The sequence below is a fragment of the Camelus dromedarius genome, chromosome 14 (genome assembly GCF_036321535.1).
Source record: "Camelus dromedarius isolate mCamDro1 chromosome 14, mCamDro1.pat, whole genome shotgun sequence".
Classification (NCBI taxonomy): domain Eukaryota; kingdom Metazoa; phylum Chordata; class Mammalia; order Artiodactyla; family Camelidae; genus Camelus; species Camelus dromedarius.
Window position 1 is genome coordinate 32,498,799 of NC_087449.1, and position 24,224 is coordinate 32,523,022.

The 24,224-nt window shown below is 56.2% G+C and overlaps 1 protein-coding gene across 1 annotated transcript in view; it reads left to right on the forward strand.

Annotated features, from left to right (window-relative positions):
* The window catches only part of GLIS1 (GLIS family zinc finger 1), a 211,107-nt gene extending 187,331 nt beyond the window's left edge, over nt 1–23,776 (forward strand). Inside the window, exons 5-11 of the mRNA XM_031465161.2 lie at nt 1,182–1,343; nt 6,108–6,218; nt 10,189–10,321; nt 15,237–15,393; nt 20,167–20,345; nt 20,918–21,085; nt 23,558–23,776. Coding sequence (XP_031321021.1) covers nt 1,182–1,343; nt 6,108–6,218; nt 10,189–10,321; nt 15,237–15,393; nt 20,167–20,345; nt 20,918–21,085; nt 23,558–23,715 — 1,068 coding nt within the window. The 3' untranslated portion in view covers nt 23,716–23,776. The remainder of the gene's footprint in view (nt 1–1,181; nt 1,344–6,107; nt 6,219–10,188; nt 10,322–15,236; nt 15,394–20,166; nt 20,346–20,917; nt 21,086–23,557) is intronic.
* Nucleotides 23,777–24,224: the final 448 nt, after the last annotated feature.

Here is a 24,224-nt window from a genome sequence, read left to right on the forward strand (position 1 = left end):
GTGAAACACGCAGCAGCACGCCAGGACGGACGGAGCAGGTGGGGCCGGTGTCAGTTCCTCCTCCCGCCCGTGGCGAGCCCCATGGGAATGGTGGCCAGACAGCGGGGAGAAACAGGAAGGAGTAGCCAGCCACACCGGAACCAGGGAATGCTCTGCCTGCCAGCATTCAGGCTGGGCTCTGAAGGCTGAAGGGGGATTGGGTGGACTGTACGAGATAGGGCATTCCTTGCTGAGTGCCTTGTGTGAACAAAGGCTTGAAACTGCCTTGCAGACCCTTGCTGTTGTGGATCTCTGGTGGGGAGTCAAGAGGGGCTGGAAGGTGTGGAGGGCTGGGTGTTTGAAAGCCAGGCCCGCAGGGCTTTAGGTGGGAACAGTGCAGTCCCATTCCTTCATCAGCGCCTCCTCAGGTAGCTGTGTAGAGAAGGGAGGGGGGAGTTTGAACTTAGAGGATTCTGGGGAGAGAGGGCAGAGCTGGGCAGAGGCTGCCGGGATCAGGGGCATCAGTCACATGTCTATGCTGTACCCACCACATGCCCACTGCCCAGATAAACAGCCAAATGATAAATCAAAGACACTGAGTTTACAAATGTGGTCATTGCTCTGACAGCAGTCAGCATCAATACTTGTATTCCAGGTGGGCAGAGCCCTTTGACAGTCAGTGTCCTACGCCTTGGGGGCCTTCATATTAGCCCTGAGTGGTGACCACACAGTCTCAAGTTTCTAGGCAAGGATACAAGGCACAGAAAAGTCAAGGGCACTGCACAAACGTCACTGGGACAGAGCCTAACTCAGATCCAGGTCTTGGGTTCCAAATCCAGGGCTGTCTGCACTGGATGTGTCCCTGCATCTTGTGCACTCAGGGCTGTGCTGCTGTTAGGGCAGCACGTCATTTTCAGATGCCACTGGGGGGCAGATCCATCCAGATCCAGAGATGAAAAGACCACTTTTTTCTTCAGCCCTAGGGGCGATTGCTAAGTCAAGAGTGCATTTGTTCTGGACACATCAGGCCTTCCCAGATAGAGTCTGGGTCCTGAGCACTTCATGGGGAGCTGAACTGGGGACACCTGGAGACCTTGGGCAGGACCGGGGGCTAGGGGGCAGAGGATGCTGGGGCCCACTTCCAGGCTGTGTGGTGGGCCTTCCAGGGGCTGCAGAGCACCCCTCACCGGCCTCTCCTGCAGTTTGAAGGCTGCAGCAAGGCCTTCTCACGACTGGAGAACCTCAAGATCCACCTGCGGAGCCACACGGGCGAGAAGCCGTACCTGTGCCAGCACCCAGGCTGTCAGAAGGCCTTCAGCAATTCCAGCGACCGCGCCAAGCACCAGCGCACCCACCTGGACACGGTAGGGCCCAGGGCAGAGGCTGAGGGTGAGGGGTGGAGGACGTGCACACTACCCCCACCTGTCTAATGCAGGGTGGCAGCCGGCCCCGCGCAGAAACCCTGACTTCATCCTCAAGCCCTGTTGACGTTTTGGACAGGATGATTGCGGGGAGAGGAAAGTACTGTCATTATAGGATGTCTAGCAGTATCCCTGGCCTCTAGTCACTAGATAGGAGCCATGTCCCACTTGCCAGTTATGACAACCAAAAAGGTCTTTCAACATGGCCAGGAATCCTGAGGAGGAGGTATTAAACTCTCCCCTAGTTGAGAACTACTGTTTTAGCCCAGGGATGCTGGGCCAGGCACATCCCCACTGAGAGGGTGGGCTCGCCATCCTGCATCCTCTCCCCGGGCCTGTCAGTCACCCCAGAGCAGGTTCTCCCTGCTCATTCCACCCACCCACTCCGTGGAGAAAGGTGACGGTGGGTGAGCAGTTGAGGTGAGCAGGGCCCGACTCCTGGCCTCTGGAATAGTGACCTGGGCCCCAGATACCTATGTGTCCACCTTCTTTCCCTTGTTTGTGTCAGACAGTGTGATAACACACAACTCTGTCACAGTGTCAGTACAAGGGTCCTCTCTTGTGCATGCAGACCTCAGCGATTAACAGAGCGCTTCCTACAACATCGTCTCCCACAATCTCATACTGACCCTGCCAGTCAGGGGCTCACTAGCCCATTTGACAGGTGAGGAAAGCAGGGTCCTGGGAGGTTCACTGCCCACTCAGCTGGAAAACCCGGCAGAGCTGACTCAGAGCTGGGCCTCACACAAGTGTCACAGCGCCTATGTGAGGAGATGCACTCAGCCTGGGAGGACCCCAACCTGCATGTGCAACAGGAGATTCGTCTGTAGCCAGATCCTCATGTGGGCCCCCAGCCTGTGTCTCTGCTCTTTGTGCAAATGTTTGGGGAACTCTGCGGTGGGCGTGCTGAGAGACCTGAGTATCTGTCCAGTCCAGTCTGTCTAGTACACAGACATACAGATGAGGAAACAGGAGGGCCACAAAAACAACAGAGGTCAGAGCTGGAGGCCCTCTGGGGTTTCATAGATGGGAAAACCAACACCCAAAAAAGGTGAGGGAGGGGGATAGCAGAAATATCAGGGAATTCATGTTTTGGGGCCAGGCCAGGCCCTGGGCAGAAGGTTCTGCACATCTCCCCTCTCCCCTAATACCATACACACCTTCCCCCAGTTTAATCCTGGTGACAGACCACAAGGTGGGAGCCTATCCCTGTTGGGCAAATACAGAAACAGACTCAGAGAGATGAAGTCATTTACTGTCACACAGCCGGGAAGTGGCAGAGCTGGGACAGAAACCCAGTCTGCGCGAGTCCAAGTCCAGTGCCCTTGCAGGTGTGTCAGCCACCTAGGGAAGTGAAGAGCTGAGGGGACAGAGTAGGAGGGAAGAGCCCTGCCCCCACCCTGAGCCTGCCCCCTGTCCCCATCCCTCCCTTCTCAGGCTTCACTGCCACGGGGTCGGGCACATGAAATGAGGAGGCATGCTAACGAATCCCCCTGACTTCTTACCTCCTCACGTGCCTAGCCCTCGGGGCCCTTGGCACCGGGTCCTGGTCTTGGGGGGACGATTTGTGCCCCAGCACCCTGTTTACATCTCCCAGAGGCCACTAGGCAGCTGCGACAGCACCAGGCCTCTCTGCACCCTCCCCAAAGCCTTGGGGGATGTCCCACCAGGCATCTCGGGGTCACCTACTCTGACTTACCCCCTTCCTTGCTTTTTATTGCATTTCCTGGACCCAGCCCCAGAGCAACAGGCCTCTGGCCCCCACTTGGTGTGTGAACAGAACTCTGAGGGCTGGGTCAGGTCAGGCCCAGAATGAGCCCATAGGGTTATCTCAGGCCTGCATCTCCCCAGAAGGTCCGGGTGAAGCCTGGGAGGTGCAGCCGCCAAGACCAGGCCTGGCTCGCACCAGCCCCACGGAAACACCACAGGCGGCCCCGCATGGCTAGGCTGCTTTCCCAGCACCCAGAGCTCAGGCCCACCGGGTCAGCGCCGTACAGGCTGGGCCTTGTTTTGCAGAGGGGACCCAGTCGTGTCCTCAGCTCCCCTCTGGCACCAGAGAATGTGGGATTCTCTCCATGGGCATGAAAGTGGTGGGACAGACTGGAGAGAACCAGCCTGGGTTCCAGCCCAGCCCTTCACCTGATCCCAAGGTCCAAGGAGCACCACCCAGCCCTCTCTGGGCCTCAGTTTCCTCAGACACCTACCTCGCAAGAGAGGAAAGGGGGCATCAGCTGAAGCGATGGATGGGGTGGGGGCCCAACACAGGGTCTTCACAGCAAACTTGAGTCCCTCCTTTCCTGGCCTGTGACCGCTGACCAAATGCTGACCAGATCCTGTCGTGTCCCACACTCTCCATGTGGGGTTTGAGTCCTGATGGCCACAGACTGCCCTGGCCTCAGCTTCCTTATAGGGAAGGTGGGAGGTGATAATCTCTCCCTTGCCCACTTCACTGGAAGGTTCAGGGCTGCAGAAGACTGGGGGAACCCTCACAGAGTGGCAAATACACTCTTCCTCACTGTGAGATCTTGGGCAAAGCATCAGCCTCAATTTCCTCATCTGCAAAGTGGGGATGCTTCTCACCAGACGAGTGTGAGACTGAAAGTAGATCATGGGTGGCAGGTGCTGAGCACAGTGCCTGAACATCAGGAGGGCTTGGAGGTGAAGAGCTGTTCTTGAGCACGGACCTGGAGGGCTCTGTGAGGCACTCCATCCTCACAGCACGGCCATGAGTGTCCGGCTATTAACAAGGCTTTGGAGCCGGTGCAGTGACTCTAGGCCTGAGGCTTGGCTGCTGCTTGGGACAGCCACAGGGTTTCCTGAGGGCTCATGGGGGAGCTGGGCCGGAGGAATGTTCTGCACACGTCAGGCCCTGGAAAAACAAATACAGAGATGAGCTTTATGCCCTCTTTCCAGGCAAGTGCGCCTGCACACATGGAGTTCTGTTTGTTTGCTTTTTGACAAAAGCTTGCGGATTTGTATCAGCGTCCCCAAGGGACAGGGACTGGGACAGGACAGGGCAGGGCCCATGAGAGAGAAAAAGTGTGTGTGTGTGTGCGTGCGTGCACGTGTGTGTGTGTGTGTTGGTGGGGGTCAGGTGCATGAGAGAGGGGTCCTGTGTGTGTGTGTGTCTGTGTCTCCGTGTGGTTGTGTGGGGGCAAGTCTGAGGCCTGCCTTCCCCCCTCCCGCCCACACTTTCCTTTCAGCAAGGCCAGCCTCTCACTGCTCTGTCTCTCTTTTTGCTCTCCTCCGTTTCTTTAACCTGGCAGCTCTCCGAGGCAGCACCAAGGTATGACCATCTCTTTTTTCTTCCCATCTGCCCTCTTCGAGGTCCAGCAGGGCTGACTCACCTTGAGGTTTGGGATCAGTTCTAGTGGGCCTGTCTGACAGGGACACACGCGTCACCTCCAAACATCCCTCTGCCACATCCCCTGCAGTCGCTGGAGGCCAGAGGGCCCTGAGAAATCAGAACCACTAGATGTATTCCAAAAGGGAGCCTCAGGGGTTTCAAGCCCCGGTAGCAGCTGGAGTCTTCAAGCCAGGTCTTATGAAGGCATCTACGGGGTGCTCAGAATTCAGTTAGAGCCACAGAGCCCCTGTCCTGGGCCAGTCCCTGGGACCTGAGATGAATCAGAGGGACCCTCCCCTGAGAAAAACTCACCACTCAACAGACCCAGCAGCGCAGGCGGACAGCGCTGCCAGAGGGAAGAAGACCCGAGGAGCAGTTGGAGAGGAGGTGACGAGGGCTGGGCGGGTGGCACAGGGGCAGGAGGAGGGCTGAGGACTCAGGCAGGGCCCAAGTCAGAAAGGGCCTTCAGCACCCAGAGACTCCCTGTATCTGAGGGCACCAGGGAGTCTGTATCTTAGAAGGTACGAGCATGGCCAGGCCTGGGAAAAAGGCCCTCTGGCTATGAGTATGAGGGGAGATTGGAAGTACAGAGAGCGGGGTGTGGTCCGGGCAGGAACCAGGGGAGGCGGTGGGCAAGGATATGTTCTGGGTGAGTGATTGGGGGCCCCGAGGGGAAAGAACACAAAAAGCACAGACGCCCAGCCTCCCTGGGGCTGCGTCTGACATCCAGTTCCCCTCTGGCCTCCCGTGATTGTCAACTTGAGGACCTGAGATTCTTGTGGCCTGGGGACTAGTCTGGGGACTTTGGACCCATTGCAAGATTTGGTCAGTTGCTCCCAGCCTGGGTCCCTGCCCTACTCCAGCTTGTCCCCATGTTTGTGTCCCCCTCACCTCGTGCTGTCTCCCTCTCTTCCCCTCTCCCCCTCCTCCTCTCCAAGGCAGCCACCTCACTTTACTCTTGATCCACTTGTTGCTTCTCTGCAGCTGGGGGCCACAAAGGGTGTACTTTTCTTAGGGCCAGTGTCACAGCTGGGAGAATCCTTCAAACTCAGTTGGCCCCATTTTGCAGAGGAGAAAAGTGAGACTGGTGGGGCCTGGGGGCTGTGACTTACCTGAGGTCCCAGCATGAGGGTAGAATAGAGACACAAACCCCCTCCTTCGCTACCAGGCACCTTCCCCTCATCCATGGGCAGGCCTGGCTGGGTCAGACCCCGCCTGGTCAGGGGCGGGAAGGGAGACAGGGCAGGAGCCTGCAGCCGGCCTTCGTCCAGTCGTCCTCCACACTGCAGGCCACACAGTGGGAGCTTGGGCCTGGCGGGTGGCCCCTCGCTCACCCCCACCTCTGCCCTCTGACGTTACAGAAGCCTTACGCCTGCCAGATCCCTGGCTGCTCCAAGCGCTACACAGACCCCAGCTCCCTCCGCAAGCACGTGAAGGCCCATTCAGCCAAAGAGCAGCAGGTGCGTAAGAAGGTAAGCGGCTCTGTCCCAGGCCCATCTCGGCAGACGCCCCCTGGCCCCCTGGCCTCCCATCCAACATCAAGACAGGTACAAGCCACACCCCTTGCATGCATTCAGCCTTCCACACCTGAGGATGCCACTGTCTCTCCTCCTCTATCTGCCTCCCACCAGCCCCCGAGTGTCAAGACGGTCCCCAGTGGGTGGTTCGACTTACGATGGTTCACCTTTACAATGGTGTGAAAGCAAAACAAATTCAGCAAAATCCATACTTCGAATTTTTAATGTTGATCATTTTCCAGGCTCTCGATGTGCGGTAGACCCTCCCTGGTGATGCTGGGTAGGGGCAGAGTCAGCTGCACGACCACAAAACAGCCCCAAGGGTGAACAACTGATACACTAACAGCCATTCTGTTCCCAGACAGCTGTCCTGTTCCTCCCCTGCACTACAGTATAAAGTACATTACATGAGCTAGCCAACACTTCATTATGAAACAGGCTTTGCATGAGATGATCTTGCCCAGCTGTAGGCTCATAGAAGTATTCTGAGCACATTTAAGGTAGAAGAGGCGAAGCTACTGTTCGGATAATTGGGTACAATATGGCAAAGACTGCAGTAGAAATATGCAGAGAATAGTCTGGGCAGAGGGAAGGTGCTCAGCCTGCCAAGGTGGGAATGAGAAGGTGGTGGGAAAAATGACATGCGGCTGGCTGGTGGGGGCACTGCAGGCCCACCGCAGTGAGCCCCATGGCCTTGGGCACATGTCTTGACTCCTTTGTTCATGTTCCTCTGTCAGGGGGGGCAATAGAGGACTTGCTTTAAAGGGTTGTTGTCGTGAGGATTAAATGAGTAAATGCATGTCAAGGGTTTAGAACAGTACTCGGCGCATAGTCAAAGTGTAGAATGGAAGTGGGTGCATGTTGTCATTAAGTCCTGAAGAAGGAGTAAGTGTTGGGCAGGTGAAGACAGTGCCCCAGAAAGCGACTGAAGCTTGAAACACTGTGTGGGGTCCAGTGGACACTCTGCCTGTCTCGGGGCTGAGCAGCGAGGCACAGAGTGGAGGGCGGGGTGACAGGACAGCTGAACCCCTGTTGAGTCTGGGCTGTTCTGACGTCAGGGGGTGCCATCATCAAGGGGTTGTAAGCAGAGGAGGGACGTGTTACCCTGAATGATAGCTCTAGGGGCTGTGTGGTGAATGAATTGAGGTGGTTGGAAGAAAACTCAAGGCAGAGGGGCCACTGCTTGGGAGCAGGAGAGACAGTGGGCCCCCACTTAGTGTAGGTGGCGGGAGAGGGACTGGGTCTAATGACTGCTCGGCTGGGCAGGGGTACTGGCAGAAGGAACACCAGTGTCAGACTTTGGGGGTCAGGATGGATGGTGATCCTCTTCAGCAGGACAGAGAATCTAAAAAAGAAGCAGGTTTGCAGGGGAAGCAGCAGATACTGTCTTAGACAGGGGCGTGTGAGCCGCTGAGGGACCCAGCGCAGCAGGAGGGATGGGACTGCAACTGAGAGCAGAACCTACCTGTTGGGTTTAACCCACATCTCCCGAGGGCCATTGGGGCCATGGGAACAGGGGTGCCTGAGTGCCAGGGAGGTTTGAGGAGGAAGAGAAACACCAGGGGCCCATCTGGGGACATCAGTATGACAGAGGAGGACAGAGAGGAAAAGCTCATTAATTTGTTCAGCAAGATTTGTGCAGCACCTACTGTTTTCCAAGCACTATTCTAAGAAGTGTGGACACAGCGGGAATGAAGCAGACAAAGGCCTAGAGGCTGGGGAATGCAGACTGCTATGGTCCAGGGAGTGGGGGTATGCAGAGATGGGGAGCGAGAGGCAAGCAGGCCTCAGTGCGAAAGACAGTGGGGAGGGGACAGCCCAGCTCAAGACTCTGGTCTTTATCGTGTAGGCAGTGGGAGCCGCTGGTGGCAGTGGAAGCCACTGGAGGCAGTGGAGCAGAGAGGGAACATGATCAGAGGGGGTGCCGTAAGCTCACCAGGGAACACACCACATCCTGTTCACCCTGAGAAGGAAATGCTTCACAGACTATGTCTCATCTAGTCCTCACTGTAACCCTAGGAATGGGGAATGGAGCAGTTTTCACCCCATTTTAGAGATGTGGAAACTGAGGCTCGTAGAGTTAACAAAGGGTGGGAGTGACAGAGCCAGAGTCCCATCCTGACCCATCTTCTTCCAGGGCCTGAGCTCCCTCCACTGCTCTCAGGTTGAGGGGCCTGGGCAGCGACAGGGAATGGCCCAGGCCCCACGCCAGGGAGCCTTCTGTCCCAAGCAGACTGGTGCCCAAGGACCAGAATCCTGCCCTGGTTTTCCCAGGCCCCTTGCTTGGCTCGCACCGAGCCCCAGGGACCTGGGGCCGCAGATCTGCAAACTTCCCAACAATAAGCATCCATTAAGAGCCATCGGGGATGATGTATCTTTCTGGGTAGAGCGACCCTTGTATTATGACAGCTCCTTGGCAGCCCTGATGCGTTTCAGAGAGAATTAGAAATGCTTTTCTTCCTTAATTCTCCTCTCCTGCTGCTCCTAATCCGATCGACATTGCGGTCTGCAAGAACATGCCTTGGCCCTCTTTTGCCAGAAACTTAATTTACATGGAAAACAGCTGCTGGGTCAGGGAGCCGAGAGCCCATCGGGAGGCTGGGCAGGCCTTCCCCAAGCCTGGGTGTTGGCTCTGATAGCCTGGGAGGGTGGAAAAACCCTCAGGGCTGACTCCCAGCTGCTGTGTGATATGGGACAAGGCTGTTGCCTTCTCTGGGTCAGTTTTGTCCCAGATAAAATGAAGGTTTGGATAAGTCAATCTTTAGTACTCTGATAGTCAGGCTTTGGGATTACCCTGGGAGAAGGGGCCCTTCCCATCCAGTTGCATGACCCCCACAGTGCCCGAGGGCCCCAGTCAGCCCCTCCCTATGCCAGTCTGGCCCCATCTGGAGATGTGAAGATGTTCTGAGGTGTCACACTCAAGTCTGTCCTTAGAAACAGTTGAGGGTTATTGATCAAAGACTTGCCAGCCCCAGCTTGCTTTTAGCCAACAACCTCAAGGCCAAGTATTGACCCAGCAAGCCCGCTGTCATGTGACTTTAGGGGACTCGGCCAGAGGAGTGAGCCAGCCCTTGTCACAGCACCTTCATCAAGCATCCATGCCCCTCCTCTTATCACTCCTCAATAGCAGTCTGGTGTGAGAGCTGGTTAGTGTTGCTAATTACAGGCAGGTGAAGGGAGGGCCAGAGAGGTCCTTTGTCCAGTGTCACACAGGGAGTAAGAAGAAGTGGAGTGGGATTTGAACCCAGGTCGTCTGTCCCCAGCCCTGGACTATTTCTGCTGCAACTTGTGCAAGGAAGGAAGAAAGATTTTGGTGGGAAGGGAGGAAGGAAAGACACTCACAGCGGGCTTGCTGTATCTTACTCCCACGGTGTCAGTCACCCCATGGTAGCCCCGAGAATGTTGCTCACAGACCTCCAGCCACCTGGGAGGCCCCAGCTGCTACACTGTGATGCCCCCTCAGCATCTCTGCTGGGGCCGTGCCTCCTGTGGGCACTCCCAGCCAGTGACCCAGCAGCAGGCCTGGCAGGGATGTGAGGCAAGACCCCTTCCTGGGAGACTCGGGAACCCCCCTCCCCTGACTCCCAGTGGACTTTGGCTCACTGGGGACTTCTTGGTCCCTAGACTCTCAGTCTGGGAAGCTTCCATCAAACTCCTACCCCACCTCCTTCCCTCGGTCTGACAGCTCTCCCTGTCTCTCATAGCCACACTCTCCTATTAAAATCCCAGCCTGTTCAATCTCACATCTGCTGCTCAGCCATGTACCCAGTTAGCTCCATTTTACAGATGAGGAAATTGAGGTGCAGAGAGGCGAGAGGTCGTGTCCTGGGGCCACTGTCCTTCCTGCCCCATCCCTTCAGCTGGGGGTCACCCGTGGACAGGCGGTCTTGTGCTAACACCCTCTCTCCCTCTGCTCGCTCCCCAGCTGCACACAGGCCCCGACGCCGAGGCCGACGTCCTGACCGAGTGTCTGGCCCTGCAGCAGCTCCACACGTCCACACAGCTGGCTGCCAGCGACGGGAAGGGTGGCCGCGCCCTGGGCCAGGAGCTGCTCCCAGGTATGCAGGCGGGGGAACAGGGCCAGGCGCCCAGCCCAGAACGGTGCCTTCTTGTACCCAGCCCTGTGGGAGGACAGCCATGCTCTGTGGGCACCAGGGGCCATGTGGGCACCACTTCCTGGAAGTAACCCCCCCACTTGGGGCTTTATTGCCTCTGCAGCTCATCTGACCAGGTGTACATTCCTCCACACTCTTCTGTGGCTCCCCATTGCCATGAAATGAAGCCCCAGCTCCTCTCAGCCTCGTCTCCCAGACCTCGTCGCAGGGCCTAGGCTCTCCTCCCAGGCCTCCTGCCCCAACCTTGGCACATTGGATGCAGTTCTCTGAACACCCCATGTTCCCTCTTGTCTCCAAGCCACTGTACACAACTTGCCGGCCTCCCCTCCCCTCTCTTCCCCTTCACTAAGACAGCTCCTACACTATGACCTATGTCAGGGTTCAAGTCTGGAACTTAACTTAAAGTCCCATGTACTCCCCACCATGACTCCTTGCTTCAGTGGAGAAAACTGAGACTCCAAGAAGGTGGGCAACTTGGCCATAATTGCTTCCAGCTCATCATAAGATGGGGCCCCCCGCCTGCTCCCAAACTCCTGGGACCCTGTAGCCCATCCATCTGGACGCTCAGAGCCTTTGGTCCAGCTGAGGCAGCCTGCCTGTCCCTCCCAGCAGACGCGGGCCACGGAGCAGGTCTCAGGCCCCAGCAGGGATTCCTGGCTGCTTGGGAATCCAGCCCAGAAAAGGGTAGTGTGTCCTGTGGATTCCAGATGACAATACTTGTGTTATGCCCCTACCCTATCCCCCAAAGAAACCACAGTATCAGAGCAGAAAGTTCTTCCCACCCTCTGGGATTTCTTGAATTACTCCAACCATTTTAAACATTTTTTATTTTCTAGTTTTTTAAAAAATTCTTTCCCCTCAACGTTAAAGCTGCAGCAGATTTAAAACTGTAGCAGATTTAAAACTGTGTCAAAACACTTAACTAAACCGCCTCAGGAAGAGAAGGTGTCTTGCCTTTCTCTAGGGCCTGTGCTCAAACAGATTCACAAGGGCGAGGACATCCCAGCAGGATGGGCCCATGGAGGAGGGACCACACCCACCTCTCTCCAGCTAGGGGGCCCCTCTGCCATGGGCTGCCTCTCACAGGATCAGAGTTGCTGAAATAGTAGAATGAGAAGGGACCCTAGGGAGACTCAGCCTAGGGATGAGGTTTGCATCTCAAGTCCCAGCTCTTGTGTCTGGAGCTCTTGTGTTGAGAAGGATTCTGAGGCTCAACAGGAAGAAAGGCTTTGACTGATGAGCAAAGGCTGCCCTGGGACAGAGGTTCTGCAGCCGCATCATTCTTATCCTTGGAGGACTCAGGTCTGGGCAGGAAAAGGACTGACCCAAGGCCGTCCGAAAAGTCAGCAACAGATCCAGGTTGGGAGCCTGATCTCCCAGATACCAGCCCAGGGCTTGTCCCGGGGAGAGGGGCCAGGTCCAGTAGTAACCATCTCTTGAACACCGGTTTGGGCCAGTCACTTGACAAACATCATCTCATTCAATCCCCAGTGAGCCCGGGCTACAGATGAGGAATGAAGTCACTGAGGCAGTGTCACGGGCGGGAGGGGCAGGCGATACCAGGCCTGCGCAGGCCTGCTCTGACAGTGAGTGGTGTCTCCCCTGCCTTGAGCCTCAGTTTCTCCCCCACCCCAGACCTGCTGTGACAACAGATGTGATTGTGATCACTTGTATAAACCCGGTGTGACGAGGAATTTTATCATATCATTGTTGCTCATGGTGAAGGAGAAGAGTCACTATTTACTCATCTGTCTCATAGTAACACTACAGCCAACATTCACTGACCAGGAGCTGTTCTAGGGACTACACGTGTACGTGTGAACTGGCATAATCCTCTCGTCAGCCTCATAAAGTGCGTGTGAGTGTGCTCTTTTCCAGATGAGGAAATGGAGGCCTTGAGCACTTAAGTGACTTTTTGCTGAGGCTCCACAACCAGTAAATGGCAGAGGCAGGTCTGAACCCCGGCTGTCTGGCTGTAGGCTGTGTCCTTAACCAAACCACCAGTGCCACACCTCACCGTACTGCGCACCTGCTGTGTGCCAGGCTCTGTGCTGGTCCCTGTCCTCCAGCTGCTTCCAGCGCAGTGGGGAGAAGAAGGACCCGCCAGGCAAACCCAGGAGTCCTAGGTCCCCCTGGGATTCAGCTGCCAGGTTCTGCAGACCCTACTGCAGACACCTGAGGCATGGTTGGGAACAGATGTTAGGGCCAGAGGTTAAGCGCTCACGGCTGATGATTGATGACGCTGATTTACAGCCCGAAGTAGTGCATCCTGGGGAGAGGCCAGGCAGGCCCCAGGGCGGCCCCGCTCCCGCTGCTCCTCACGAGGCAGTGGTTCCCTTGTTCCCGCCCACCATCTGTTCACGTGTTCAACGTGCCTGGTTCGCACACCGAGTCGCCCACCACGTGTTCATCCTTAGGGGGCTGTACACGCAGGGACCTGGACCAGGGCAGGGCAAAGGCAGGAGAAAATGGGACAGATTCGACGAGTGTGGACAGAAGAGTCCAGAACAGAGGGGTGAGGACAACATTGAACTTCATCATCTGACTGGAGGAGGCTCCCGCCAGCTGGTCTCTCGCCCGGAAAGACCGGCTCTCTTCAGGAGCTTATCTGGCAGGCCTCCTTCAGCTGACCCAGGTGACATGTTGGGCAGCAGTGAGGACGTGAAAAGCATGAGGCCAGCATGGCTGAGGGAGAGGGAGCAGGATTTACCAGGATTCTAGGCCTTCCTAGCTGTCAGGCCCCCAAATTGGTTCAAGATGGCAGGTGAGGAGGTGCTATGGAGAGTGGTGAGTGGAGCAAACCATGAGCAGTGCTGAGCCAGGCTCCTGCCACAGAAGTCCCCTCCACTGCCTCCCTGCCCACGCCAGGAGGGGTGTGTGGCTGAGGGAGACAGCAGATGGATGTGAGCAGAGGTCCCCGAGACAGGGAAGGGGAAGGACTAGGGCAGGAGGCAGAGGGCTCTCAAGAGCCCATTCAGAGCCTGGGTCTCACAGCCAGCCCGCAGTGAAGCCTGGGCAGAGGCCCGCAGCCAGACATCCAGGCCACAGCCTGAGCTGCAGCCCCTGGCCATTTCCTGGGCCTGGCTTTAAGTGGATTTTCTCTTGGTATCACTGGTGTTACTTGGAAGGCCTGATAGCTGCCCATTGCGTGATTTTTGATGAATCATTGAAGTTCTTAAGACTTAGTTTCTTCATCTTAAAATGGGATCATTTTATCCCCCCTGTTGACGGTTGTTGAGGTGCTTAAACTAGATAGTGTGGGAAAAGAGCTTGGTATATAGTGTATTCTTAATTAGCTATTATTCACAGTTATTGTAAGAGTAGAATTTCACCTAATGTAACCCATCCATAGGATGTTTGTCGCTCTAACTCTAGGCCAGGGGTTGCAAACTGTTTGGTCTACAAACTGTGTAGTGCCACAGTCCCCACTGCTCCCTATTGCAACCCCTGCCATTTCACTTATTTTACTCCCAGTTGTGCCACCTATGGCATTGAGCTTGCAATCCCTGCCCCATCCCTGCTCAATTTCCTGGTAGTAGCTCCCTGAATTGCAGCCTGGGCCGGAAGGGCCAGCCTAGGATGAGCTAGCCTTGGAAACCCAACCACCTGAGAAGGTAAAAGTTCCTCCTTTACCACATCCAGGAAAAGAGCGTGGTGTATTCTCAGATGGTCCTTATGAGGTGATAAGAGCGTTGGGTCTGGGTTCATAATAACTAGGGTGATGCTCAGAGCACAGCAGCTGACCAGTCAGAATGGGCAGTGTGTCAGTGCAGCTCTGGGTGTGGCTCTGGGGTCCACGGAGTCCTCCCAGGGCATCAACTTGAGTTGATTTCGGGGAAAATGATGTGAGTTTCTATTAAAATTCAAATCAACATAGCCAGATTAAAGAGGGGATACAAAATTGGCTTCATTTTTCCCCATAAAATAAAGAACATCAAAAATTTGCCACCCTTGCTGTGACCCTCGCAGGCTCCAGTCCCAGAGTAGGAGTTCATTCTCGCCTCTAATTGGGGTTCCTTGGTGAAGGAAGCACTGACCTCAGTAACTACTCTCAGACCCGCCATTGGGCCCCTGGAGCAACATCTGACTGACCTAGTGTCCCCATTGGACTCATTAGTCCACCTGTTTTCTTAACAAGGGTAAGACCCTTGGGAGTAAAAGGTGATAAAAGGTGATGTCACCCTGTAGGTGTCTTCTCGAGGTTTAGAATCTAAGACTAGAGCATGGTAACTCCTCTCCTCAGTCAGGACCCTTGTGCAGTGTACAGCCTACACGATCATCCATGGCATCCCTTCTGAGTCTCCCAGGCCAGCTTGCACAGTCGTCCTTTCTTTGGAACCCCTCACAGCGGACATCCAGGCTCTGCTTGCATGTCTCTGGGGATAGGCAGCTCATTTCCTCAAAGGTAGCCTGTTACCCGGCAGCGGCTCTGAGCCCTGAGCTAGAGTCTGCTTCTCTCATGCTTCTCTTCACCCCAAGGTCTCTGTCTCCTCCTGGAGCTATGCAGAGCGAGCCCCTTCTTTCCCAGAATAGGGATTTGAGCCCTCCTCAAATCCTCGCCTCAGTAAACACACACACACACACAGCCTGACCACTGCAGGCCTCTGACGCCCCTCGTCAGCCCACCTCTGCTCTCTGCATAGACCTCGGCCCTGAACACAGCCCAGCAGCCACGGCATGAACAGAGCAAAGTGGGGCCATCGTCTCCCCCTTTAGGACTCCTAACCTATGAATACAGCCTCACTGGTTTCCCTTCATGTCTTTCTTTCTCCATAAGCAGGCACACAGCTCCTGGGGCATCCACAGCCATGTCTAGCGAGTGGCCAAAGCCCAGTGATATTTCTTTGCTTCCCTGCAGGCGTGTATCCTGGCTCCATCACCCCCCATAATGGGCTGGCATCAGGCATCCTGCCCCCTCTGCACGATGTCCCTTCCAGACACCACCCACTGGATGCCACCACCAGTTCCCACCACCATCTGTCCCCTCTACCCACAGCTGAGAGCACCAGGGATGGGTACGTACAGCAAGCCAGTCCTCCTCCAGGATAGCAAGTGGGCACCTGCATGGGCGGCAGGTGAGGGCAGGTGCCCCACACACTGAATGGTTGTTACTGATAATAAAAATAGCCAACATTATGTGGCACTGACAGTGTACTGTGCTGTGTACCAAACACTCGCTGAGCACAGTTTCATCAGTGCCTCATAGTAACCCTACCATGTGGATGATATTAGCACCTGGGCTTCTTGATGCCTTGCCTCCTGCGCCCTCTCCTCCCCTGTCCGGGCGGCCCTGGGAAGATGCTTTATCCTCACCTGACCCTGCATTCTGGGCTGCCACACCCAGGCCTCCTTGGGCGCCTCACTCTGACTGCTCTTTGGTTTGCACCATGTATTTGGTGAGCAGGCTGCCCACTGCCCACTCCAGAGATGCCCACCGGGGCCTCGCCCCCACTTCTGGCTACTGTGGCTGTGACCATTGCCCGGCCTGCTGGGGCTGTCCAGGAGCCCTTGCTGCAGGATCACTGCAGGGAGGGGGGCCTCCTCCTGCATTCCATGTGGTTCCCCTTGTGACCACTTAATTGGCTGGAAAGGGCGAATGTGCTCATTGCTGGGCCCTAATGCTTCGGAAGTCTGTTTCCCTTGCAAACGGGCAGAGGGAGGCCTCGCAGCCCCACCGCCTGCCCTCCCTGCCACTTTTGCTTACCGTCAACAGGACTTGATCAAACTTGTCCCCCAAGGCCTGGCCCCAGCGCCTTCCCTCTCCCCCTGCCCTTCCTCCTCAGGGCAGTAGCATTGGCCTTGGCCTGCCTGTGCCTGGGGCTGCCAGCCTGAGTTCATCACCAAACTTGTTGTCCAGGACTCCTGACTGGGCTCCTCCTGCTACTCACTCATCCATTCATTTGATGTCCAATTATTGAGTCCTTGATGTGGGCAGGGCCCTGGGCCCAGTGCTGGGACCACTGATGACCTCAGCCCTGGTGAATGAAGCTCACTGTGACAGACCTGCAGGGATTGACCACGGAGCAAGTGCCCTCAGGGAAGGAAGCACTTCAAGGAAGGGGATGTGCAAGCTCAGAGAAGAACCCAGTGCGCTGGGGGACGCTGTCAAGGAAGGCTTCTTGGAGGTGGTGTTAAGCCAGGCCTCCAAGGTTAAGTAGGAGTTGGCTGATTGGAGAGATTGCGTGGAAGGAGCAGCCAGAGTGTAGGCAGGCATGGTGAGAGCTTGGTGTGCTCTGGGAAACCTGAACCTTCATGTGGGGTGACAAGCTCAGGAGAGAGGTCACCAGGGCCAGATCACAGGACCTGTGACAGGACTCTGAAGGGTGAGCAGGTCAGGTTTAGGGTTGAGAATACACAGCCTGCAGTGTGGGGCTGGACTGCAGGATCCGGGGTGGGTGGCTGGCAGCCTGAGCCAGTGCTGGCAGGGAGGGATGAAGAACGCCCAGAAGGCGTTAGTGACATGAATAAGCTGGACGGGCCCTGGGTATGCAGGGTGTGCCCTGGGTGTTCCTGGAGCGGGGAAGACTGGTTGTGAGTGGAGCTAGAGCTACAGAGAGGACACCTGATGAGGTGCAAAGTGGGACCCGGAAAACCAACCCTTCCCTGGGCCTCAGTTTCCTCTTCTGTTAAACGGGCATGAAAATACCCTCCTCTAGGAAGGGGTGAGGATCAGCTACATGTGCCTGACGTTGTACATGTCACCCGGTACAGGTCCCGTATACCTAGCCCCCTGCCCCCCACACCCATGCACCCACCGCCTCAGGCCACCTGCTCACCCACCAGCCAGCCCAAAAACATCTCTGACCAAAGAAAAATAAACCACAGAGGCCTTTCCCCACGCAGGCCTGTGCACTCTGCTCCGCCTCATTCATCACCTGCCTGCCACCTACATAAGTGCCCGTCAAGAATTCCTGCCGCGAGAAGCAGAGTGATGACAAGACCAAGACGGGACCCCCGGCCCCACTGGCCACCCGCGCCTGCAGGAGCGAGGGCGTGAGCCGTCCCCACCAGCCAGGCGCCCAGGCTCCCCCGGGGTTCCCGAGAAGGGCTCTCATGCCTGACACCAGGCCCAGGCCCAGCTTGAATGGGTTTCTTTTCTTAGCCGCTGAGAAGAGGCAAGGAAGGGTGGGGGGAGGCCTTCAGCCTCCCCTTCCTGCCAAAGTCAACAGGGAAGTCCACTCGCGGCTCCCCGGTGGTTTGCTGGGACGTTAAATAGCTTGACAGGATTATCTGATTCACTCAAAAATATGCTAAGAGGGCCTGACTTCATGACCAAATTTATTTACCCTGGCTCAGAGAAGACTCCCAAAAGGGTGGTTTTTTTCTCCCTGGCCCTGTGCAAGGTATGAAGCCCTAGTCTGCCAGGCCAGTGAGGTTTTATATTAATTTTTATAGGTTCCAATTGAAGCAAAAATATTTGATTTAGGGATCATTTGCATGACTCAGAAGAGGAGCTCCAGATGAGCTTTTCTCCTTTTAAAGCGTCAGGTAGAGCAGCAGAATCTCAGCCTTCACGTCTGCTGTGGAGAGTCGTGTTCTGTTTAATTTCACTGGCTGTGAAGGTGGCAAATGTGAATTTATGGCAGGTTAGAGACAGGAAAAACAAACTTTGAAAATGCATGTTTTTTCCCCATCAGATCTGGTTCTCCTTAAGTCTGCAGTGCTGTTAATCTCTGGGTTTTGTAGCTGAGTGATTCAGAAACCCATTTGTTAGTATTTATCAGCTGTCTGCGGTGTGCCAGGCCTGGTGCTGAGCATGGAGTGACTGAGAGGGTGGGGCCAGGCCCTGCCCTGCAGGGGCTCCCAGGGGAGGGACGGATAGGAAGTCAGGGAAGAGCTGGGGTGTGGGTGCCAGGATGGGGTGGCCATAAGACCGGCAGGGACCATGCAGCAGGCTCGAAGGAGGAGGGCCCACCCTCTGGCCATGCCTGGGCCCAGCCTCAGCCAGGAGAACGGGTTATGAGGACACATGGCTTGTGCACAGCCCTCCACAGTTTATAGAGCATAGTTGTAGACCCACCTGATGGCCCAGTGAGACAGGTCTCTAAAAATATTAACGGTGATGATAATGATAATTCGTGGACCCTTGATGGGATTCAGTTCATTAACTTAAGGAGGCTGGCGTGTACCTCCAGTGTATTGTAGATGCTGGCAGGGACCAAGGACCTGGCACAGAGAGCCCCTCCTGCTGTCTTCAGCGCACTCACAGTGGCGGGGGTCCCAGACGTAGGACTGATGACAGTGCGGTGTCATCACAGGGGCAGTGACAACAGGACGCCCAGGTTAGAGGGACCGGATGGGGACCCTGCAGAGCTGCAGACGTGAAGCCCTCCAACCTCTCCCCAAGTCTCCTTTCCCCATTTTGAGACAGTCCTGCTTCCCTCAGAGAGAGGCGCTGTTGTGTCTTGAACACCTCCTCGTGTCTTAGAGGGGTGGTGAGGGTAGTAAGCCCAGCCTGAAAAGGCCACCGGTAGCTGTGACGTTGAGTTTGTAGGGTATCCTAACATGGATGGTCCAACATATCCATTGATACAAACAAGAAAAGAAAGACTCTGAGCCCTCACTCTCCCTCTCTCTTTAATGCACATAAATGCGTCACAGACGTGAGCCTTCAGCCCCATCCCAAAAGCCCCCATGTCTCCCTGACCCCAGGGTTATTTTTGTTTCTGTGAATAGACCTCAGAGGCTCAGGAAGGCATCATGAGGAAGGAACTTGGTGTCCAGTGACGTGCAGTCTGGTTAGATGGCCCACTCTGGCTCAGCCTGGTCCAGGGTGACTGCACGGCTCGCAGTGCTGCAGGCTCGTTTCAGAACATGAGCTTCCAGGGAGCACGGGCTCCAGGCTGTGCCCCTTCAGGCTTGTATGAAGGGAGGTGGTGAGTCCCCCATCACAGGATGTGTGCAAGTGGAGGAGAGATGGCAAGAGATGGAGACAGAAGGTCCCTAAAAGCACACTGTGCAGGGGAATAAAGGCCAACTTAGACATCAGACCTAACTGCTAGTTTTCCTTCCCTTCTTGATAATGATGATGATGATTCTCTTAGTAGCTAAGAATGCATCTGACATCATATTGGGTGCTTTGTCCACATTGCTTTACTTAATTTTACTCTCACCATAGCCCATGAGGTCAGTGCAGTATGGCTGGGACTAACCTGGGCAACGTCTCTGATCTGTGAACATCTCTCATGGGGCCTGGGGCAAGACAGAGACTCCGTGAGTGAACGGTGGCGGTTAGTGCTGTGGGGTGTTCTCCTAGGGAGCTCCCCCGGCTTTCAGTGGGGCCGTTCCTGGGCTCATCCTGCAGATGGTGGGGGCGGCACACACACTTAGGGTGCACAGACCCAGCGGGGGTAGCTGGTATTTGGGCCTGGGTAAGAGTTGCAGTAGCGTTGCCACGTGGAGAACACAGCAACCCTGTGAGGAAACCAAGGCTTGGAGACCTTAGCATTTTGCCCAAAGTGACATGGCCAGTGAGAGCAGATGGGGTTTTAAACACAGTTCTGTTGACTCCAAAGGTCGTGCTTATAACCAGTGGTCCTTGCTGACTGTCAGTCCTAAATATGGGATAGAAGTTTTTCTTTACTGGGTTCCTCTGGACTCTAAAGCTTATAGGACTTAAAATTTTAATTACTGTTTGAACTTAATCAGAAATAAAAGCTTTGTCTTCTAACTGCGTTGTTGTACGTTAGAGCAGGTCAGCTAGTGAGCTTTCTGTTGCTGGAGGGGAACAAGCAGTGGCAGTCACACCTCTGGCCCCTCCTGCTGATGGCCGTCCCTGCTCTCTCCAGGTTGGGACCAGGCCTCCTCCCGCCCATGGTCAGCCCACTGAAGGGGCTTGGGCCACCGCCACTGCCACCTTCCTCCCAGAGCCATTCTCCTGGGGGCCAGGCCTTCCCCACCCTCCCCAGCAAGCCGCCCTACCCGCCCTTCCAGAGCCCTCCACCCCAGCCGCTGCCCAGCCCACAAGGTAAGCTCTCGCCGAGGGGCCCTCTCTACATACACCTGCTGACCCCCACTCAGGCTTCCCAAGAGTAAGGGGACCCTGCCCTGCTCTCCTGGTCTCCACTTGGAATGATGGTGGGCACTGGGAGAAGCTGAGAGACGGGTGACCTAACATGCCTAGTGGGGGGCACTTCCTGGAGGAAATTAGTCCTGAGGAGTAAGGAAGAGTTTGTTCCATCACAAGGCGTCAAAGGGAACAGCGTCGGGCGGGGCTAGGGTGGGAATGGCCTGCCACTTGGAGGAACAGTGAGTGATGGGGTATCTTGAGTGGAGGAGGGTTGAGGGCCCACGGTCCCTTCCCTCCAAGCACTGTCGACCACGTGAGACCACCTCGCCCAACCTCCTCCGGGACAGGGCACAGCTGGGAAAGGGGACTAGGCTCTCAGCACCTTCTCCACCCTGGGGCTCTCTTCTCTCATGCACCCCACCATGCCAACGGCCCAGTGGAGGGAACTGAGCGGCACAGCCAGGACGGTCCCCTCCCTGCCCCCGGCACGTTCCCGCTCTGAATGCAGCTCTTGCCGCCTCCCTCTGCAGGCTACCAGGGCAGCTTCCACTCCATCCAGAACTGCTTCCCCTATGGTGACTGCTACCGATCGGCCGAGCAGGCAGCCTGCGGGGATGGACTAGCCGGGGAGGCCCATGGTTTCAACCCCCTGCGGCCCAATGGCTACCACAGCCTCAGTGCCCCTTTAGCTGCCACAGGTAAGCCCACCTGCATGCCTCCTCTCCCTGAGTGCCCACCAAGGCCTATATGTGCTTTGTACATATTGTCCCGCAGCCTTAGGACAGTCTGATGAGGTAGGGTCGTCCCCACTTTACAGAGGAGGGGCTAAAGGCTCAGGACCCCGCAGAGTTAGGATTTGCAGCCCACCTGACCCCAGCGTCGGTGTTCCTTCCACACTCACAGAGGAGAACCAGACTAGGAGCTCCCAGTCTAGCTGATGTTTCCCTTTAAATACTTATTGAGCAACTACTGTGTGCCAGGCCCAGTTGTAGACCCTGGGGATACAGTGGGGAATGAGACAAATACTGATCCCCATTTAACAGATGAGGAAACCGAGGCCCACAGAGGCCACACTGCTAGGAAGGGACAGAGTCTAGAGGTTGTGCTTGTTCCTTAGGCTGCATCTGTGAACCCTTCAGGGCCCTGGGCCTTCCGCAGGTAATGCCCCCGGAGGAGGTGGAGAAGTCCAGTGAGAGGGGAGGCCTGTGCATGACCCGAGTGAAATCAGGCTCAGGCCACAGGGCCAGGTCTGGTCAGAGCGGAGGCACCAGATGGGTGGTACCAGAATTCCCCAAGCCATTATGGTTTATTACTTCAATAAAAAGCAAACTATTAATTAATTAAAGAATTCCCCAAGCCAAGCCCACCCTACACCTCAGGGCCCAGATCTAGCTGAAGCTACAAGGCCCAGGCAGGATGGTGGGGTACCAGACAACAGGGAGCCTCAGACCCTGCCCCAGAGGCCCCTTGGGTAGCTCTGGATGTGTGCAGCTGTGGGGAGAGATAAGGACCGGGGACAAGCAATGAGGCCGCACCGCAGCCGGCACACACAAACCTGTGGTCATCTGTGTGGGCCCGTGTGCTCCTGCTCACACACACACTCCCGGGTCTGCACGTGTCTTCTTTCTGCATGTGTTTGCGGGGCACGTCTGTGTGCGCACGTGCATGTAGGACCAGCACGGTGGGCTCCAGGCAGTGTGAGCCTGTAAGCACGTAAGGAGCTCACCAGCCACGTGGGCTCACGTCTGCATGTGTGCTCACATTGTGCTTGTGCTGGTGTTCATGCCGTCTGTGCACTCGTGTGTCCTCGTCCCGTGACCCCCTCTTTGTGTGCACACGTGTGTGTGCATGGTTGTGTATTAGCATGTTTGGGCCAATTCAGATGAGCGTGCTTGTGTGCAGGTGTGTGGCTGTGTGTTTGGGTACAGTGTACATACTCTGTGAGTGGACACGTCACACACACGCGCCAGAGGCAGATGTGTGCCTGATCGCAGGTGTGCGGGGATGGTGGGCATGTTCCATGTTTGCTCACACAGTGCACGAGTAGGCACCTGCCACTGTCCCCAGCACTGCTGGTTCTCGCCATCGCGTCCTCCCGGCCCCACCCAGCCCTAGATGGGATTTCTTGGTTCGGCAGCAAGGCCTGAAATAAGTAGCTCTGAGGAGAGGCGAGAGGCAGCTTCCTTGCCTGTACACCGGGTTAGGAGGTTCTTTTGACCCCCCTCTCTTCTGCTGTCTGAGTGGCAGCCCAGCGTCCAGCGCCTTTGCTCACACCTCCTCTGCCAAGCTGAGAACAGACTCACAGGACTGAATCCAGACCAACCAGGTGGGGCCGTGGGGCCTGAGGAGGAGTTTGGTCTGATCCCACTGCACAGACAGGAGGACTGAGACCCACCTCTCAGGCTACACGAATTCATGACAGCAGCCCTTAGGGCTGAGACTGGGTAAAATGACCTCACCAGGTCCATCCTAGGTTTTGGGCCCCCACCCCAGAGACAGTGTGTCCAATGGAAGAATCGGGTGTCTCAGAGCCAGATGGATCTGGGTTCAGATCCCAGTTCTCCCACTTACTGTGACCTGGGGCAAGTGTCTTGCCCTCTCTGAGCTTGTCTTCTCAGCTGTAAAATGGGATAATGAATCCCACCTCCTAGGATTGTTGTGAAGCTTAAGTGAGATACAGTTTAAATGAGCCTTTGGTAAATGCCCAGTGGAGTGCTGGTGCCCTTCTTTGGATATTTTATATTTACTGAGGCAAAGAAACCTGAAAGGGTGGGGGTGGGCTGGGGTCCTTCTGCCAGGAGGGGGCCAGCTCCTGAGGGCAAAAGCTGTGATGTCTGCACCCTGACCTCCCCTCCCCGCCACATTCTGTCCCACAGTCCAGCACTGGGTGATGGACTGTCCGCTTCCTGTCTCCTCAACTGCTTCCCTAGGCCTTGGGGCTGCAAGGCCTAGGGGAGCCTCCTTCCAAGCCCCTTTCCTGCCCACCCGCCTACGAGCTCCCCTAGCTGGAGGAGCAGAGGGCTCGGCGCAGGCCCTGCTGAGGGGACGCTGTGAGGAGGGACCCCAGGCGGGACCCCAGGCGGGAGGGCGGGGTCTGGGAGCTGGGGAAAGATGACAAGAAACAGCCCCTGAGTTTTCCAGCCTGGACCCTGTCCCCCCGACACCCACAGGCTACGAGGCCCTGGCCGAGGCCCCGTGCCCCGCAGCGCTGCCGCAGCAGCCATCTGAAGACGTCGTGTCCAGTGGCCCCGAGGACTGTGGCTTCTTCCCCAATGGGGCCTTTGACCACTGCCTGAGTCACATCCCCTCCATCTACACAGACACCTGAAGGAATGCCGCCCACACCTGCCTGCCCTCCACCACGGACGCTACCTTGCCCACCCACTGTCTGTCCCCAGCCTCCGGGCACCCAGCCTGAGCAGCCGGCTCTGCGGCGGGTCCAGCGCTCACCGGGAGTGATCATCTGAGCCCCAGCTGGGCGCTCAGAGGTGCCCGTCAGGATCCGTGACCTGTGACATCCCTTGACTGTGTCTTCCTTTTCTCTACCCAATGGTTTTGAAATCACAGACCTCGTGTATATAAAATGTACAGAATTTGTTTTCCATTCCCCTGCCAGTTTTATATTTTTGGTTTTACAAGAAAAACATTAAAAACTGGAAATGAGACTTGGGGGCCTGGTTCTGCTTTGTAATTCAGTCTAGAGGCCAAGAGCAGGAGAGTGGTAGAGGAGTGCGTAGCAGAGCCAGGGTGTGGAAACCAGCTCCGTCCTCCGATTCCTTCAGCGGGGGTGGGGGCATCACGTGGCCCCCACCACGTGCTAACAGACACCGGCACCGG